The sequence below is a fragment of the Pongo pygmaeus genome, chromosome 12 (assembly GCF_028885625.2).
Source record: "Pongo pygmaeus isolate AG05252 chromosome 12, NHGRI_mPonPyg2-v2.0_pri, whole genome shotgun sequence".
NCBI classification, from domain to species: domain Eukaryota; kingdom Metazoa; phylum Chordata; class Mammalia; order Primates; family Hominidae; genus Pongo; species Pongo pygmaeus.
The window spans coordinates 101084816-101104303 of record NC_072385.2 but is presented as its reverse complement, the minus strand read 5'-3'; the positions used below and the strand labels follow the sequence as shown (position 1 = coordinate 101104303).

Here is a 19488-nt window from a genome sequence, read left to right as displayed (position 1 = left end):
CATCTTCCTGAGTAGTTATCTAACCTCAGTGAGTGGAGGGCAAAGTAGAAGGGCACCCTTAGGCGCCGGCCAGGCTGCCCAATCCCTTGCTGTCTGCTCTCCACCCTATCCTGGTCTTCTGCTTTGATGTGCACGTATGGTCCCTGCCTTGCACTGGGCTGGCACTGCTGTTTCAGTCTCTCTATGCTGATGGTAAATGTCATGGATAGTAGGATGTGGAAGAAAAAGGGACAGATAAACACTTTTCTTAGCCCATCTGTGAACCTTGGCACCTAGTACTTTTCCACCTGAGCTATGTTCTCCACCGTATTAGGATCCAACCCACTTCTGTCTCCCCAGGGTTTCTCACATGTTTTACTGTACTTTTTCAGATCGTTAACTTTCTCTTTTTTCAAGCAAGGTTGATGTTGTGCAAGGTTAGGATTCAGAAGGAGTTGGCAACTTGTGTTCGTTTATAATGAAGATTAACAATAAAACTTCACACTGGGGAAAAACGAGTTCAGTACAAAATAAGAAAAAAATGTAGGCCGGACACGGTGGCTCATGCCTGTAATCCCAGCACTTTGGGAGGCTAAGATTGGTGGATCACCTGAGGTCAGGAATAACCAGCCTGGCCAACATGACGAAAACCCATCTCTACTAAAAATACGAAGAATTAGCCGGGCGTGGTGGCATGTATCTCTAGTCCCAGCTACTCGGGAGGCTGAGGCATGAGAATCGCTTGAACTCTGGCAGTGGAAGTTGCAGTGAGCCGAGATTGTGCCACTGCACTCCAGCCTGGGCAACAGAGCGAGACTCCATCTCAATTAAAAAAAAAAAAAAAGAAAAAAATGTAAATTTCTTAGAAAGGAAATATATTTAGTCCATAAACATTTGGAAATGTTTAAGGAAATGGAAAAGTTTAACTTAACTAATAATGAAAGAAACATAGTTCAGAATAATGGCTGCATATACCTTTTGTAGAGTAAAATATCAAAGATTAAAAAATATTTATATACTCAGTGCTGGTAATATGCAATTAAATGACATTTTCATACACAGTACTATTCATTGGCACCTAATTTGATTTAGCCCTTTTAGAGAATACCTCATTTATCTCGAGTCTTAAAATATTTATTCTCTTAACTCCATAATTCCGTTCCTGGAATTCTAACCTAAGGAAAGGTTCGGTATGAAAAAAGTCTTTAGGCACAAAGATATGCACTAAAGTGTTTTATTTATACTGCTACTGATAACGGTGGCAGCACATGGAAACAGCCTAGTGATCTAAGCGCAGGGGAATTGCTAAATAGATTATGGTCTATCAACCCAGTGGAATATCTTGAATCTATCAAAATACTATACTTAAAGGGTATGTGGAAAACATGAAAAAAATTCTATAGCCTAATGTTACAGTGAAAAAGGAAGATAAAACAGTTTACGTAATATTATATTATGAAACTTACACATAATAAAAAGATTCGAAAGAAATTTACTCTGTTAGTAATGTTTGTGATTGGCCGATGGACCCAATAAGCATAATGTTACAGTGAAAAAGGAGATAAAACAGTTTATATGGTATTATAAAACTTACACATAATAAAAAGATTAGAAAGAAATTTATTCTAATGTTAGTAGTGTTTGTGATTGGCCGATGAACCCAATAAGAATTTTCTTTTTTAAATTTTGTATTAGCTCTGACATGGGGGAAATTCTAATTAAAAAAAAAAATTACAAAAACAAAACCCATTCTGGTTCTGGTTGATTCGAGATTTAGCAAAGAAATGATAAAAGTTACCAGCATACATATTTCATAAAAGAGAAACCTTTCCAATGTAAAAGAACATAATAGAAAGGAAGAAAGAGGAGAGGGGAACTGTGCTTTGTAAATTAATGTAGCAAATGCTTGATAACAGGATCCAGGACTCAGACTGAATTCACATTCAAGCCTGAAGCCTGCTTTCCCTAGGTATGACCTGGGAGAGGTTCTTCAGCTCCTCTGTGCTCCAGTTTATCTGCACAATGCACATAAAAATAGCATCATCCTCGTAGGGTTGTTGGGTGGGTTACATGTGCTCATAGAGCATGTGGCACATAGGAAGGGCTATATATGTAAGAGGTGTTATCTACCTCATTGTTTTCATCTCCTCATCCTTATCTAAGCTCAGGAGTCACAGGTCACTGGTGATCAGAATCCAGCTTCATGACTCACTTGCTGTGTAACCATGAGAAAGTTTGTTTTACCTCTTTAAGCCTCAGGTTTTTTATTTGTAAAGTAGGGGTAATAAAGTACCTTCTTCCTAGGGTTATTGTGAGAATTTAATGAAATCAGGTAGGTCACGTGCTTAGCACAGGGCTTGGCACAAAGCGAGTGCTCACAGCAGAAGTAGTAGGGAGGTATCAAGGGCTGACACCATGGTGGTGAATTCTGTTTGGGTTCTGTTTTGAACCATAAGGAAACATGGAAGTGAGCTAACGGGCAGGGCAGTACAGTGAGTGAGCCGGCAATGTGGGTGTTATTGTCCACTTCCAACAGAGTAAGGTAGTTGAGGATCAATGATAATCATAATAGCTTATGTGTTTATATTGCTTCACACTTTTCAAACCTCTTACCTATATATTGGCCCCTTTGATGGAACAGTTCTGTAATGTAGTGGACAGAAAGCCTGTGCTCATTACTGCTATTTACCAGGCTCCTAGTCCCTTCCCCATGTTCATGATGTACTTCAGCAACTATGTATCCTCCTCTCCATTCTAGATCTAGCTGATCTTGATACTTGGTGTTTAGGCAGATAATATCTCCAGTACTTTGGACATAACAGAGGCCTTAGTCTTTATTTCAGTGACAGCCCATCCCTGTGGCTATATCTTGGGTCCTGTTTCCCCAAGAGTCATTCCACCTCTAAAATCTTAAACTTCAATTTTCTACTCTTGAGCCACTTATTACATATGTAGTAATTTATAGTTTTGACTTGTTGCTCATAGGTTAATTACTCATAACAATTTACATGTAACAATGGATAAAAACATTCACCTATTTAAATTTTTTTTTCACTTTTGATGAGGCAAAGGGTGTAGTGCTGGTAAATTTGTAGACTACCCAAGAGGAAATTGTACTCATGGGTGATTCATTTAATCAAAGAAATACTATCGTAACACTCTTTACTCCTTTTAATCTCAAATATCTATTTTCTAAAGAAAGGTTATATATATGTTACATTAAAAGTTACTGCTTTTGCGGTCAGTCTGGATAACCAGAATTTGAATTTTCTGACTTAATGAGAATAAAAATGATAATATTAGCCAGTAAGTTATACAATTACTGTAATGGTTTTTAAAAATAATTGTTATCAGAGGCTGAGGTGGGCAGATCACGAGGTCAGGAGATCAAGACCATCCTGGCTAACATGGTGAAACCCCATCTCTACTAAAAATACAGAAAAAATTAGCTGGGCATGGTGGCACGCGCCTGTAGTCCCAGCTACTCAGGAGAGGCAGGAGAATCGCTTGAACCGAGAGGCGGAGGTTGCAGTGAGCCGAGATCGCGCCACTGCACTCCAGCTTGACCGACAGCAAGACTTTGTCTCAAAAAAAAAAAAATTGATATCACTCTAGAACCACTTTTTAAGATTGAATATTAGCTTCATTTATTAATGTACTTAAATAACACTACATATTTTTACTTTATGAGGTTTTCTTAAGTACAGGGAATAATTTTAAATTAATTTTTATTGAAATGTAGTGTACGTACAGAAAAGTATACAAATCATAAGTAAACATAAGAATTTTTTTTTTCTTGAAGAGAAAATACCTGTGTAACCAGGTGAGTCAGAGCATTACCAGCACTCCCCATATTTCCCAAACCCTCCCGTCCTTCTTTTAGTCACCACCACCCCCAAATACCCTCAGGGTAATCACCACTATGGGACATTAAAGGCAAGTCTAATAAATGAATATTCATGTGTGTCATCATGTTTTTCTTCTTCTTTGCCAATCTTTGAATGCATTTATGTCTGCTTTTTCTCTGTTTTTAAATGTATATTAAAATAACAGGTATATAGTTTTACAAGCCAAATAATAGTAAAAGCCTCAGTACGAAGTATACCAATTTCCTTCTTTACCCCTCCTTACTCTTCAAAATCCTTCTCCCAAAAAAGGAGAAACCCTTTAGCATCTCTTCTGCTACTTGCACATTTCCATATTTCATATTAATAGTTATTATATTGCTGCTTTTTTTAATTAAACAAAACGAGGCATTATTTGTTGACTTCTTATCTTCTTATAATAAATAAGAACTGTCATACTGGCACTTCCACTACTTCTCTTTCTCATCATCCTAATATATTTATGTTAACAATTTTGGTTAAACAAATACACTAAATGCCTATGCAAAGGATATTGAAAATTAGTATTATAGGATACTATGATTATGGGGGGGTTTCTCTTCATTTTTTGTGATGTTAATAATCGTCTTGGTTTTTATGTTTTTTCTTTCTTTTTAAGCCTCTTGTCTGAAATCATGATCTCTCCTGCCTTGCTTGTTCTGGCTTTGGTTCTGGATTATGGTCACTCACCCTTAATGATTGCCAAATCCGGTGGAATCTTCCATTCCTGATCCTTTGTAGATCTACTTTCCTTGTAACTTTCTCCTTCCTTGGTTTCCATGACATCAGTTTCTTACCTTTCTGGCCACTCCTTTTCAGTTTGATGAGTGAGTTCTCTACTTCTACTTGCCCTCTTTTCCTCTTTTTTTTTTGGAGACAGAGTTTCACTCTTGTTATCCAGGCTGGCATGTAGTGGCGTAATCTCGGCTCACTGCAACCTCCACCTCCTGGGTTCAAGTGATTCTCCTGCCTCAGCCTCCGGAGTAGCTGGGATTACAGGTACCCACCACCACACCCTGCTAATTTTTTTGTATTTTTAGTAGAGACAGGGTTTCACCATGTTGGCCAGGCTGGTCTTGAACCCCTGACCTCAGGTGATCCGCCCGCCTCTGCCTCCCAAAGTGCTGGGATTACAGGTGTGAGCCACTATGCCCAGCCTACTTGCCCTCTTCTTAAATGTTGTGTTCTTTAAGATTCTATCCTCAGCCTTATTCTTGCCCAACACAGTCTCTTTAGGCAATATCTGCCATGACCCTCAATGACTGTCGTTATCTATTCCTCCAATGTGGAACTCTTTTCTAAGCTCCAGGCCTAGCTATTTCACTGGCCATTGAACATGCAGATGGGGAGCGTGAAACAAATTAGTTATTGCCTCCCTCCTCTCTCTTCTGGTGGTATCTGCATATGAACTGGGCAGAGGCATTCAGTATCTGCCCTACCTACAGTTCCATCCCCTGTCTACCCCCCACGACAGACAGATGCTTCACCTCCCTGCCCTTCTGCAGTTCCCTTCATGCCCCTGCAAACACACACACATACACAGAGGAGGCACACACTCACTTGACCAACTTTTTCCCTCCTTAATGCCAGCACTACAGCTCTTCATTTTTATTGGCAAGAACACCAAAAGCTTTCTCTCCCCACATCGTCTCCCCAGTAGGCTAAAGTGAAGGGATAGGATGTTGAGCCAACTGTGGGATTCCAGAAGAAGCAAAGTATCACTCATTAGTGTGTTTCATTTGTACATGTTAGTAACTATTTTAATAGACCATCTTTTTCAAAACATGTTAATACCTGACATTCTTATGGAATGATCACTTGAAACAAGCAGTACTGTTTCTTCTGCATTGTTACTTTCAGATTTAAAACACCAGTGGGATTGTAATATGAATTTCATTACTTTCAGAGTCAAAAGTACACATGTGGGATTGTAATGTGAATTTACAGACAGAGATGATGTACCTTGTCCAAACAAGAAAAAAAAAAGCACAACTGAATTTTCTGTCTTCTTTTATCACTGTATATAATTAGGACCATGAGTCTGAGTTCACATTCCTAAAAGTATCCATGTTCCAGAGGAGCCCCTACTCCTCAGCCACATCTCGTACACGGATCAGAATGTTCTAGGAGGAGACAGCAAGATCTCACACTGGTTGCATTTCTCTCAGCTACGCTTTCTGAAAGAGGTGTATTCATTCAGTCTTTCAGGCACAATTATTTATTGAGTCAGTGCAATTGCAATATGCCAGGCACTATATTAAACACTGGTGATACAAAATGATAAAATGCCATCCTCCCCCTGCAGTTCGCGGTAAAAATAAAGATGTGGGCAGCTGTCTCTTGGAGCCTTGCTTCTCAAAGTGTGCCCTACAGACCGTCAACATCAGCATCACCTGGGAGCTTGTTGGAAATGCAGAATCTTGGTCCAAGATGGATCAGCATTGTTATCCAGGATTCTGCATTTCTAACAAGCTCTGATGCCAGTGCTGTCGGTCCATGGACTGCACTGACTAGCATGGTGTTATAGTACTTTCCTCAGGCTGGTTCTTTTGGTGTCCCACCATCAAAGGAGTGGAAGATTGAGGTTGTGTGTTCTGTGCCTTCAGATACACAGCCTAATGTAGATATGACAGATGTGCCTTTTTATAATATAACCTGCTGCAGACTGCAATTTAATCCATCTCTTAGCATTCAAAGCATCTGGGATAGAATGTGTAAAGGCTGACTGATGATAATAAGATAGCCAAGAAGTTAGGCCGGGCACAGTGTCTCATGCTTGTAATCCAGCACTTTGGGAGGCCAAGGCAGGCGGGTTACGAGGTCAGGAGTTCAAGACCAGCCTGGCCAACATAGTGAAACCCCATCTCTACTAAAAATACAAAAATTAGCCAGGCATGGTGGTGCTCACCTATAGTCCCAGCTACTTGGGAGGCTGAGGCAGGAGAATCAGTTGAGCCTGGGAGGCGGAAGTTGTGGTGAGCTGAGATCACACCCACTGCGCTCCAGCCTGGGCAACAGAGTAAGACTCCATCTCAAAAAAAAAAAAAAAAAAAAAAAAAAATGGTGAGCCAACCTGAGGTAGTTGGAAAGAGAAGAGATACTTGCTAGATACTTCGCATGCCTAATGCAAATGCACTAGCAGTTTATCATTTAGTAATTAGGAGCGGCTAGGACCTCTTTAAGCAGAGTTAGAAGGTTATTATAGCAGCCCAGATTGAAGTTAATGAGGCCTGAACTAAGGTAGGAGAAGCTGTATTTAGGATTGTTTTCAACAATGTTGTTTTCATTGTTGTCCTAAATGGGACATTAGGAATGTTGAAAACATTGGGAAGGTTGAAAATCAAACAAATCAACATTAGGAATGTTGAAAATCAAATTAGTAGTTGTGGCAGAAGTGGGAGAGAATCTAGGTTGATGCTCAGGTTATTGGCTTTGGGAACTGTGTGGATAGGCTCACCTAGAGATTACAGGGAGAAGAGCAATTTGAGATCTGTGTTTCACTTTGGATAGGTGGAGAGGGATGTCGGTGTAACCTGTCTGGTAGGTATTGAGGTGCACAGTCCTGGAGCTCCAGAGGGGAATCTGGCTGGAGCTGCATAGACACTAGTGAAGCCAACTCAGCAATATATATGAAGCTGTAGGTGTGGATCCAATCATTCAGAGAGAATGTCCCAGTTGAGAAGAGCCAAGCACCAAACATGGGGCCCTTTGAATGAAAGAAGAACCCTCTCCAGAAGCTTTTGAAGGGACATCAGAGAGGTAGTCACCATGAGATCCTAGAGAGTGCTTCAGGATTGAATTTTATTTTGATTTTCAAAAGCTTAAAGGTGATACTCTTAACAAGTTTCATAAGGTTTTTCATTGTCATTGTCTTTGATGCTGGTGAGATAGCTCTTTGTTTTTGTTATTGTTTGTTGGTTTCTAAATTACCAGTTTCTTCTGTGCATTTTTAAGGTCCTTAAAATTCTAGTCAGGGCAGTGATTGATGGGATGACTGATCGAAGTGGAGATGTCGCAACTGGCCTCAAAGGAAAGCTGCAGGAGTTATTTGGCAGAGTGACTTCAAGAGTGACAAATGATGGAGAAATCTGGAGGCTGTATGCCCACGTATATGGAAATGGGCAGAGTGAAAAGCCTGATGAAAATGAAAAGGCAAGTCCTTCGTTCCTCCTGAGTCCTTGCCTTTTGTTTGAACATGTGTGTAGTAGATCTACTTTTTTGATGGGTGGAGGAAGAGTTTAACAATCTGAAAGATAAGATTAGTATGCTTGAGTTCAGTTCTGATTCAGAGTCTTTAACCTACGTACTTTGAATTGTGGGCTGGTTAAAACTTGTAACATTCATCTTTTTATTTTCCATGAAGTTTTCTTACATAGTTGTTCCCTGTTTCCTGCAAAAGGGCCTCTTGAAATGGCCACCCCTACTAAATCTGCAGCAAAGAGTTGGCTTTTGTTATTTACTCTGTACTCGTTTCTGCAGGCACATTGCTAAAGACTATGGTAGATGGGTACAAGGACAGAAGGAGTGTTTAGATCTGATATGGGGACTAGGAAAAGAAAAGAGAAAAAGGAACAAGATAAAGATCTTGGAAGAGAACTTTTAAGTCAAAACATATAATACTTTTACAAAGGTTGCCCTGCCCTTTCTCACAAGTGTGATAGAACACCAGTTCCACTCAAGTTACGCCTTTAGCCTCTTATCTTAGAACTTAAAGGAGCCTGCAGAGTTTCCAAGGTTGGAATAATTGTTTTATGTTTCTTTTCAAAACACCCACAACAAATCAAATGTACTCCTTTCGTGGGTTTGGAATTAGCCACGCACAGCTAATCTGTGGGATTCTTAGCCATTCTCTCCTCCCTCAATCCACACAGCTGGCTTCCACCGTGGCCTTGTCAGCCCAGGGAACATGTATCACCTGCACACATGCACACCCTACTTTCATATCCTTCCATTTGTCCTTGAATTATGGACTTTCTTGCATATATGGAATTAAGAGTACCCAGAATTCTCTGACCTGTGACTTCTCCCTCAAGGATTTGAAAGAGGGTGCATTAAACATCTGTGAGATTACATATATCTACCAGCAATTTCATTGTTTTAACCAAGTTCATGCCTCATTCTCTAAACAGGTTTTTTAAACTGATGGCTACAAATGCTGAGAAAATCTGTACATTTACAGATTTCCAAACCTGGCCTTTATATTTTTCTGGTTACAGGGAAGTGTCTCAATCCAGGTACATCCATTTGATTTCTTGCCACGGCTTGTTGCCGTTGAGTGTGCATTTCCACCCCTTCTTTGATGAGAGTAATAGACACTGTGCTGTACAACCCAGATGCTGTTTTTTCACATTGGAATTAGTTCCATATGACTTCCAGGAAACAGAGTTTGAAATGTGAATTCTACTTGTTATTCTGAATGTTGTTCTTTCTCTTTCCTCAGGCATTCCAGTGCCTCTCAAAGGCATACAAGTGTGACACCCAGTCCAATTGTTGGGAGAAAGATATTACATCATTTAAGGAAGTTGTTCAAAGAGCCTTAGGACTTGCACATGGTATTTGATGTAACATTTGATATCCATGGAATGTTTTGACTTATTTTCTACTGACAAAAAACAGTGTTGGTCAAAAGTAAAGTTCCATTATAAATAATATCAAATTATTTCATTATATTGACATTGTTTTATTTAATTCAGCAAACATTCATAGACCACCTACTATGTAATAGGCATTTTGAAATAATAAGAAGAAACAGGATAGAGGCTTATATTCTGTTGGAGTAAGTAACAGAAATTAGAAACTTTTTTAGAGATGTGAAACATCTTTACAACTTTGTATAACCTTCATTCCACACTGAGTCTCATTGTGTTGATTACATAGCATTAAGGAAATCTGTTAATTTTAACTTGACTCACACATAGATCTCTGGGGTACATAGCAATATGCAAAGAGCTATAGCATATACAAAAGAAATATAAAATATAAGCCTTATCTTTGGGAAATGGTAGAGGATATTGTTTGAGGAGAGGTTTAACCTTACATATAAAATTATATGCCTGTTGGGTAAATACAGTCCAAATAAGCATTGCTTTTAGTTATTAATTTTTAAAAATGCCAGTTAAATTTGTTAATGCATTTTTATATTTATATTTGAATATGGGTGTGTGATGCAGTTCCAATAAAATAATGATGCCCCCAATGTTAAGAACTGAATCACAAGGACTTTAAACCAATCCTAAAGTTCTCCTCCTACTTCCCTGCCTAACTAACTTCCTTGCTGCCACCAATAATTACAACAAATAGGGAGCAAACAAGGAAGAATGCAAATGGCAGAGCTTTAGAATCAGGGAGACCTAAGCTCCAGGACCAGCTCTACCACATGCTTGCTAGTTGACCTTGGGTAAATAATTTAACTTCTCTGAGCCTTACTTTCCTCATCAGTAGAATAGGATAATAACTACCCATGAAGAATAAATGAAAACATTCAAACACTTAGCAGTATTTCACACATGGTTTAGATGTTAATACCCTACCCTCTCACCACCACCCTCTTCCTTCCAAAGTAGAGGACTTGAGCTATAGATGATAAGGGACTCAAAACTAAAAAGAGAAAAATTAAGAACACGGATAAACTTTGGCTTGCTTATAAAGAAGTCACAGAACATTCAAACAATTTAGAAATTAGCTTAGTCGTTGATAATTCTACTTTTAACCTTTGATATCTTTGACCTAAAGGATATAAATATCTAATTTCCTGGGTCACCTAGCACTTGGCAGAGAAGGTAGAAGTGCTGAGCTCTATGTAGCTGAATGTCAATGTAGAAAATTTGGGGTAATTGCTAATAGAGCCGTAGAAGGATGTTTTGGGGGTGGTTAGAATTCATGTGGCTTCTGCTGACCTCAGGGTGGGCGGGATCAGATGGGATCCAGTCCTTATGCTTTTGGTCTTTGTGGATATAGTATGATATTTGGGGAAACCCACACTGATGTATTAGGTACATAATTAGCAGGATGGGATTTACTTTGAAAAATTAATCTTACCTACTTCAACTTGCCAACTCTAAGCATTTCTATGAACTGCTGGTCTGTAACAGTCAAAGCCACGATATTTTCTGTACTCACCAAGTAATGGTATTAGACCTGTCAAAGAGAGATATGCAGGTTAAAGAGATACTCTAGGAAAAATCTTTATTTTGCATCTTAAAGTTGGGTTTAAACTATTATTGGCATTATTTTCTCCATCAGGTCAATACTTGGAAGAAAAACAAGTGTCCATTCTTTTAAGTTCTCCTTTGACATCATTGAATTATGTGTTCATGCTTCTACAACATTTTAAGCATATTTGAGTGCATGCCCAGCTTTCGTTTCTAATGATATTTTCATTTACAAAGATAAATCTTAATCATTTCCTTGTTACTTTTGTACATTAGTGCACAAAGAATAAGCTGGATTTCTCTGTGTATGAGTCTCTTCAAAACATTGTTCCTCCACCCCACCCAATTATGAAAAGGAAATACAGTCAAGCATCCCATAGCAACATTTTGGTGACCAGTGGACCCACATATATGACAGTAGCCCCATAATATTATAAAACCATATTTTTACTGTACCTTCCCAATGTTTAGATAGATAAATACTTACCATTGTATTCTGATTGCCTGCAGTGTTCAGTACAGTCACATGCTGTACAGGGTTGTAGCCTAGGAGTAGTAGGCTATATACCATGTAGCCAGGTGCATAGTAGGCTATACCATCTAGTTTTGTGTAAGTACACCCTATGATGTTCTCACAACAACAAAATTGCCTAACCACACATTTCTTACACCGTATCCCCATCATTAAGCAATGCATGACTGCATAACATTTTTAAAAATCTCCACATGGTTTACTCCTTGGGTTGCTATCATTAAGGTAGCCATGCACTTCAGAAAGCTTGATAAGATATTGTGACCTTGACATAGTATTTGAGGCCTCCCTATGACAATGTCGTCATTGTGTGCTCATTTGTATTGTCTGGAAGGTATACATTTATAGTTTCTGCTATTTTATTTTCTGGGAAAGGGTGGGCTAAAGTGTTTTAGCTTTTTGCCATCCAGGAGTTTTTAAAATAAGAGTTAATGCATTTTAACTGCAGTCTACATAGAGGAGGCACTGCTGCTTCAGATTTTCTGATGATCTGAAACAGCAAGTTATTTCTCTGCCTCTAGCTGTCTCTCTCTATCTCAGTCTATAATGCCTTTTGGAAATGGGATTGAGTAGGAAAACTAATAGAGTATATCTGTCTTTTTGCTTTACTTTTGTTTTTGTCAGAATGAAAATAAGGGATTAAAAAAGAAATACAGCAGTTTCTGATCTAAACTGCTGGGTACTAAACAGCTTGAATACCGCTGCCATGGTGATTACAACTTCCCTCTACTAAGAGAAACAGACTAATAATCCCCACTATCTCTGGGCTAACTCTGCCTTTTGAAACTGGGCTTAACATTGCCAATTGCTATGCATCCTTTCACCCTTTAATGAGAAATGTCAAAGTCTAATTATTATTCCTTATTATTACTCTAAAATAGGAATGTCAAACCTAGTTCTTGCTGGCCTTGGAAGATATTAATTAATGACAGAACTCTGTTTTGCCAGGCACAGGCAGCCTCTACCGATTGATTAGTGTTTGCATGCAAAAAGAAATCTGTTGGGCTGGGTATGGTGTCTCATGCCTATAATTGGGAGGCTGAGGTAGGTGGATCACTTGAGCCCAGGAGTTCAAGCCTGAGCAACATAGTGAGACCCCATCTCTACCAAAAAATTAAAAAATTAAAACATTAGCTGGTTGTGGTGGCATGCACCTGTGGTCGCAGCTACTTGAGAGGCTGAGGTAGGAGAATCACTTGAATCCTGGAGGTTGAGGCTGCAGTGAGCCATGATTGTGTCACTGCACTCCAGCCTGGGTGACAGAGTGAGACCTTGGCTCAAAAAAAAAGTTGATTTTCTATCCTTGGTCTACAATCTAGAGTATAAAGTAGACTTTAATCCTTGCACTGTTTAGTGTCATTTTAAAGGAGTATCTGATTATTGGTCTGTTTGAATTTAGTGAGCATAATTTGGGGAACAAAACCAAGAACAAGTCAGTGGGGAAATATTGGGCATTATGTTTGTACAAAGCTCTTCACTTGTTCTCATAAAGCATTAATAGCCAGGCCTTCTACCAGGAAGAACGATGCCTTCTTCGTAATTTCAAGTTTTGGGAAAATGGGTTCCCCAGAATGCTGGGAGCAGAGTTGTGATTCACTCTTCCCCATTCCCTGCTGATACCAAGCCTTGCTCAGGAACTTAAGAACCTGGTTGTGGTCGCGTTCTCTAAATGAAGACACATGGGTTGCTGTCAGTGCTTCCTGAATGGTGCTTCAAACCCTGATTATGAAAATGCAGTAAGAATTGAGCTGTACAGATCTGGCATGTCACTTCCTTGGGCTTGTGTCATCAGCAGTTGTGAAGTCCCCATTGGGGACTTGGTAGCATGGAAAGCCACACAAAGATGTGCTGCATCTGTTTTTGTCTGTGTGGGTACTTTGTTTTCAATAATATTTTGTCTCCTTGCCTAATTTTATTTGTCTATGCACATGTGTGCGTGTGTGTGCTCAAATGCATGCATGTATAGGTGTTTAGGGTCTCTTCCCAGTGATCTGTAACTCACCAAAAATCACCTGTTTTTCCCAAAATTCCCTGGAGCAGTAAATTATCATTCTTAAAGAAGGATAGAGAAAGGCCAGGTGCAATGGCTGACACCTGTAATCTCAGTGCTTTGGGAGGCTGCAGCAGGAGGCTAGCTTGAGGCCAGTAGTTCAAGGCTGTATGCCACACCTCCAGCCTGAGCGACAGGGTGAGACCCTGTATCTTAAAAAAAAAAAAAAAAAGAAGAAGAAGAAGACGGATAAAGGGAAAAGCTATGTACATAATTATTATTCTTTTTCAAAAATAAAAACTTTCCAGGTAGAAGTGTTTCTAAAGTCTGTTACTATAAAATTCTAATTAAATAATTGGCTTTTGTACCTGTGAATTATTATTAACACTTTTTAATGGATGTTTCTCTCCATATTTATCTTCCAGTGGCCATAAAATGCAGTAAAAACAAATCCAGTCCCCAAGAAGCTGTACAAATGCTTTCTTCAGTTCGACTCAATTTACGGGGCTTGTTATCTAAAGCAAAGGTGAGAGTGACATGTGAGTTAACTGGAATTGTCATATAGAAAAAGGTCATTAGTATCAGCTTATTGCTGTTAAATCTTCTTTTACATCAGTGATAATTTTAGGTGCATGTTTTATTTTATATAGCAGCCCCCTCATGGTTGGTTGTGTTGTGAGGATACTATTGGCCTAATGGCTAGACCCCTCTAAATGTGTATGACTTAAGAGTCTTTGAAATTGGCTGGGTGCAGTGGCTCATGCCTGTAATCCCAGCACTTTGGGAGGCCAAGGCGGGCAGATCATTTGAGGTTGGGAGTTTGAGACCAGCGTGACCAACATGGTGAAACCCCATCTCTACTAAAAAATACAGAAATTAGCTGGGCATGGTTGCGGGTGCCTGTAATCCCAGCCACTCAGGAGGCTGAGGCAGGAGAATCTCTTGAACCCGGGAGGCAGAGGTTGCAGTGAGCCGAAATTGTACCACTGCACTTCAGTCTGGGTGACAGAGTGAGATACCATCTCCCAAAAAAAAAAAAAAGTCTTTGAAACTAATGTTTACAATTCATCCCTTAATGCTTTCCTTAAATTAAAATAAAACAATGCTCTTGTATTTATTGTCATTTTCCCCCAAAGTGTGGCATATATGCCACTGGTAAACTTCTGGTTTAAATATATATTCATTTCAGTACATATTAGAAAAAAAGTAGACTAGCTCATCAAGCCTATAATTTCATGAATATTATTGCTTATTTTGTATTTAAAGTAGCAATGTAATGTTTCCTTTTAGAAAGACTCTTAAGTAAAAAAACTGACTTAGATAAAAATATTAAGTAGGTGGTATATGGATTTGAGCAAAATTGTTAAGGTAGATGGAGATTGAGGTTTGACAACTGAAATACGCCATTAGTTCACAAAAACTAACTTGTGGACCAGTACTGGGCCAGAGATGCCTAAGAATCACTTAGGGAGCTTTATTGAAGACTGGATTGTTTCTTGGGCTCTATCTGTGACTGATGTAGATTCAGGTCTGGGATGGACCCAGGAAATCTGTTGAATTTCCTATGTGATTTTACTGTGCAGCCAGGTTTGGATTATACCTCTGGAAGCAAAATTTGGACAAATATAACTTCTAGCACAATTTAGCACTTACTTTTCTAGCCTTTACTTGCTTTCACTATTGCATCTTGGGTTGCAAAGTAATTTTGACTTCTTTTTTTTTTTTTTTTTAATACTTTAAGTTTTAGGGTACATGTGCACAATGTGCAGGTTAGTTACATATGTATACATGTGCCATGCTGGTGTGCTTCTGAGAGTAAGTCTCTGGCACAGGGAGGCCACTTCTGAATACGTTTTTACTCTGTAACCACCTTTCTGAGTATTTTTTTGTTCTTATTAATTGTTTGATCTTTTCAGATCAAGGCATCATTTTTGCCCCTTTAAATAATTAACTTACTTCACTTTTCCTATTTATCTGCATGACCCAGGAGAACTATATTTCCTCCTAGCTTGGCAGCACAACTTCAAAATTGTGTGTCTTAGAAATCTACAGGAGCTCCCTCAAAGTCAGAGCAGCAGGGTTTTTTCCTGTGACTTTCCTTCCCAAAGTGGGAGCGTTGTTTCCTACTTTTGATCAGTGATCTAATCAAAGTAGTTTACTTCTACTGCTGCCACAGGAGTTTACTTCTTCAGGGTATACTGTGGCTTCCTTTTGTCTGTGCAAAGCTTTTTCTTATAAATTACTACTTTATGTAATCTATACTTGCATGACTTGAATAGTATTGTCTGTGCAGGTACTGTACACCTTCCCATATTATGGTAGATTCCCAAATAATGAAAATGCAGCCCCAGAACATCATCTGTGTTTAGATTTTCATTCTCATTAGATGCCAACTGGATTCTCCAAAAATGGGAAAAATTACTTCCCAGTGCCTCCTCTGAAGCATATTTCACATATATTTGGGAGTCTCTGGTTTTGTAGATCTTATGCCTTTTCTATTTAATGAATTAGGTTTGTCAAACTGAATTGCATTCCAAAAAAGTCACTTTTTTAGAATACTTTAAAAAGTGAAAATGAAGATTGAAAATGAATGACAATAACTGTGTTAAATTGCTTGCAGCTTATGTTAAATAGGCTTAATTGAATGAATCTCAGGTCTTTTCTTGCCAGGCCAGGGACTTCCTGGAAATAAGCTCCTAGTACCTAGAGGCTCACCTAACAAATCATCCAGTCCATGCTCTCCCAGGACAGAGTGACTCCCCTGCCCATTCGCACCCTGTCCTTGTACAGGTTTGCTGCCAAGTGTGGCCTGAAGGGGCTGTTCATGAGAGTGCTGGAGAGCCTGGACACAGAACAGATTTGACCCCTTACAGTCTTTGGGACTCTCAGCAAATTATTCACTTTTTTCTAAGCCTCAGTTTCTCCATGCTTCCTCCTTACCCCACAGGGAAGTGATGCCAATTGATTATGATTTGCAAGCACTGTAATTCTTAGTTTAAAAACACCCACACACAAAACAAAAAAACTATGTGAGGCTAGATTATTTTCCTAAAAGGTGTTTTCTCTACTGATGACATTGGAGCGGTTCCTACTTCATTTTATTATGAAATGCTGTACAAATCGTATAGTCAAATCCAATGAAACAGATATTTGGCAAGCTACATAAATGATATTTCTGAATAAAACATATACACAGTCGCATGTACATACCTGCACACGTGTGCACACATACACATACAATGGGGTCATAAAATCCTGAAGTTGATTTTCTTGGGGGCCTATGTTGGCTCAGCAGGCAGTTCCTGGAGAGGCATTTCCAAATGTTTTCAGCTATGGTAGCATTATTGAAATATAAACCTCCCAAGGCAATTCCTTTTTCAGGGAGAGGACACAGTTATTTTTATTTTGCTGGACTTTTTTGCTAGGATAATCTTTGTGGTCTCTGAGGCCTAAGCGAAATTAATTTTCAAATAAGTAGCATAAAGGGTACGATTTATATGAATTTGAATATAGAATATATTTGTTTTGCTTGCATACACAATAAATAAACTCATTTTGTTTGGTTGAATTATGTCTGTTCATTCAAAAACCATCCTATAACATTGAAATGAATAATCAGAATTTAGGCAAATGCTTTGAAGAGCAGAGCTCATTTGAATTTATAAGTTCAGGCATGTTGTTTTGATTCGCCCTTTAATTATTTTAGCTTGTACATTTCTAGGCTAGTGAACAGAAAAAGATGCTACCATTGCTATTATAATTGTATAGTATTATTATGCAAAAGGTTTTTTAACTCTATACTCTGTATCTATTTTATTTTAAAGAAATTTGTGTTGTTTTAATACTTCTGCTTTGTTTTTTATATTACAGCAACTTTTTACAGATGTGGCAACTGGAGAAATGTCCAGGGAATTAGCTGATGACATAACAGCTATGGACACCTTAGTGACAGAGCTCCAAGACCTAAGCAACCAGTTTCGAAATCAGTATTGATTCTGCTGGAAGCAGATTCTGGAAAAGGTGCTTTCACCTTCTGGTAAAAGATACATCTGTATATCTGAAATGCAAGATATTGATTTTTAAAATAAATTTGTTTTATGACAACATTCTTGGTTTTGTGATGTTTTCAATTTTATATGCTTTCTGAAGTACATTAAATTTTTAAAACTCCCTATTTCGTTAGGTCTAATTATAGTTGAGTTCAGTATTTTTATTCTTGAGGTATTTTGGCACAAAGAGCAAATAAATTAATTTTGTTTTTAATATAGGGTTTATTCTCTTTCAGCCTAACATTAATTGGATCATACTTTGGAAAACCTTTTGTCTAAACAGGTGAAAATCACATACTACAAGTTTGTGAAATCATTAGATTGACTGCTTTATTTTTCAAAAGTGATAAAAGAGTAGATTTGGAGGTAGAAACATTTGTGCTTCTTGAGATTTTGTGCTTGTTTCAGAAAGATACAGACTTGGCGAAATTGGAAATGTGAGCATGGTTTAACTTCTAAATCAAGAAAATGCAAGAAAAAAATGGCATAACCTAAATTTTTACTTAGTTACTAGGAACTAGGCTGTTGCCCCTTCATTATGTATACGACCGGCCCCGAAGATAGTTGTTTAATTAGGGTATTACGGGTGAAGACAGCTATTAATGGTGCCATATTACAGAAATGCCAAAGTAAAATGCTTTCAATGTCTATGGAACCAAATATTGAAGGCAGCAGCTGAGCTTAATAATCTTAGTACAAAAGTCATAGTGAGGAATTCTAAGTCCTGGCTTGGGTTGCTACATTTTGGGTCCCATGTATAAATCACTTGGCCCTTTTTCTTTTTCCATGTTCTTATATATAAGATGTAAGTAATTTCTACTCGTAGCCTCTTTGTGAGTTTCAACTGCCTTTGGAAACTTAAAAATTCACAATCTATTAAGTATCCTGAACATTTAAAAACCATCTTTAAAAAACTCTTTCATTAGTGAATTTTGGTTATGAATGCTTACCAGTGCTAAATGCTCTCATTTCTGAACCACCTGCTTCTTTTCTATTAGCATATTGCCTTAAAAAAAAGTTGGCATATGCCCCAAAGCAGTTTCTCTTGTAGCAGAGACAATACCTGTGAGAAAGACCAATAAAATGAGTTAACATTAAGGGTCTACTTAAACCTTTTATAGAAGTCATTGAGGAATAGATGGGTGAATGGATGGGTGGATGCTTGAATGGGTGGATGGAACAAGATTTTAAGATTAATTTTTATTAGTATCAAGCTGTGAACCCTAATAGAAAGTGGACAGAAAATAAATACTGAAAAGGACAATCATTTCAGCAATCAAGTAGAAGACTGAAGTAGAGCATCAAAGTTGTAGAAGTTTTTGGTCTTCAGTTTGCTTTCCTTGGGTTCAAGGTAGAAAGGCATCAGTGATTGTGAGAAGTCACAAACCAAGTCACAGAAGAGCTATCTCCTTGCAGTCATGGTCTCCAATGCTATGCTGGACAAAATCAAAGTAATATTATTATATATATTACTCTTTTATCTTGGAGTGATCTCACAAAAGTGAGAGCTACTAGATGTTTTCTTTAAAGGCATAGACCTATTATTATTATTATTTTTTAATCTTACTTATGTGAGTGTTTAAGATAATTGAAGAAAATATGTGGGGAGGTGAAGTAGGGAAAGCTTGGGGTTTTCTAATTAAAGCCTCATTTCTGCTACCTAACATTTAATATTTAATTTAGCTACTTGGTTTTTTCATCTGACAAATGAGTGTGGTGATAATAGTACTTTTTATCAAGTTGTTCCTATCTCTTAAAAAACATTTTCACCTAGCCTCAGAGTTAGTGATACAGAATCTGTATATACTCCAGCCTGGGTGACAGAGCAAGACTTTGTTTCAAAAAACAAAAAGCAAAAAACCTGAAAACAATGCTGTATTATTTATTATACGGTCTTTGGTGC

General features: G+C 38.2%; 1 protein-coding gene across 2 annotated transcripts in view; it reads left to right on the top strand.

Moving 5' to 3' along the window:
- TTC27 (tetratricopeptide repeat domain 27) overlaps window positions 1-17642 on the top strand; it is a 197649-nt gene extending 180007 nt beyond the window's left edge. For both annotated transcript variants that reach the window (XM_054475625.1, XM_063648844.1), the window contains 4 exons: window positions 7818-8015; window positions 9304-9415; window positions 13962-14062; window positions 17407-17642. In XM_054475625.1, coding sequence (XP_054331600.1) covers window positions 7818-8015; window positions 9304-9415; window positions 13962-14062; window positions 17407-17529 — 534 coding nt within the window. In that variant the 3' untranslated portion in view covers window positions 17530-17642. The remainder of the gene's footprint in view (window positions 1-7817; window positions 8016-9303; window positions 9416-13961; window positions 14063-17406) is intronic.
- Window positions 17643-19488: the final 1846 nt, after the last annotated feature.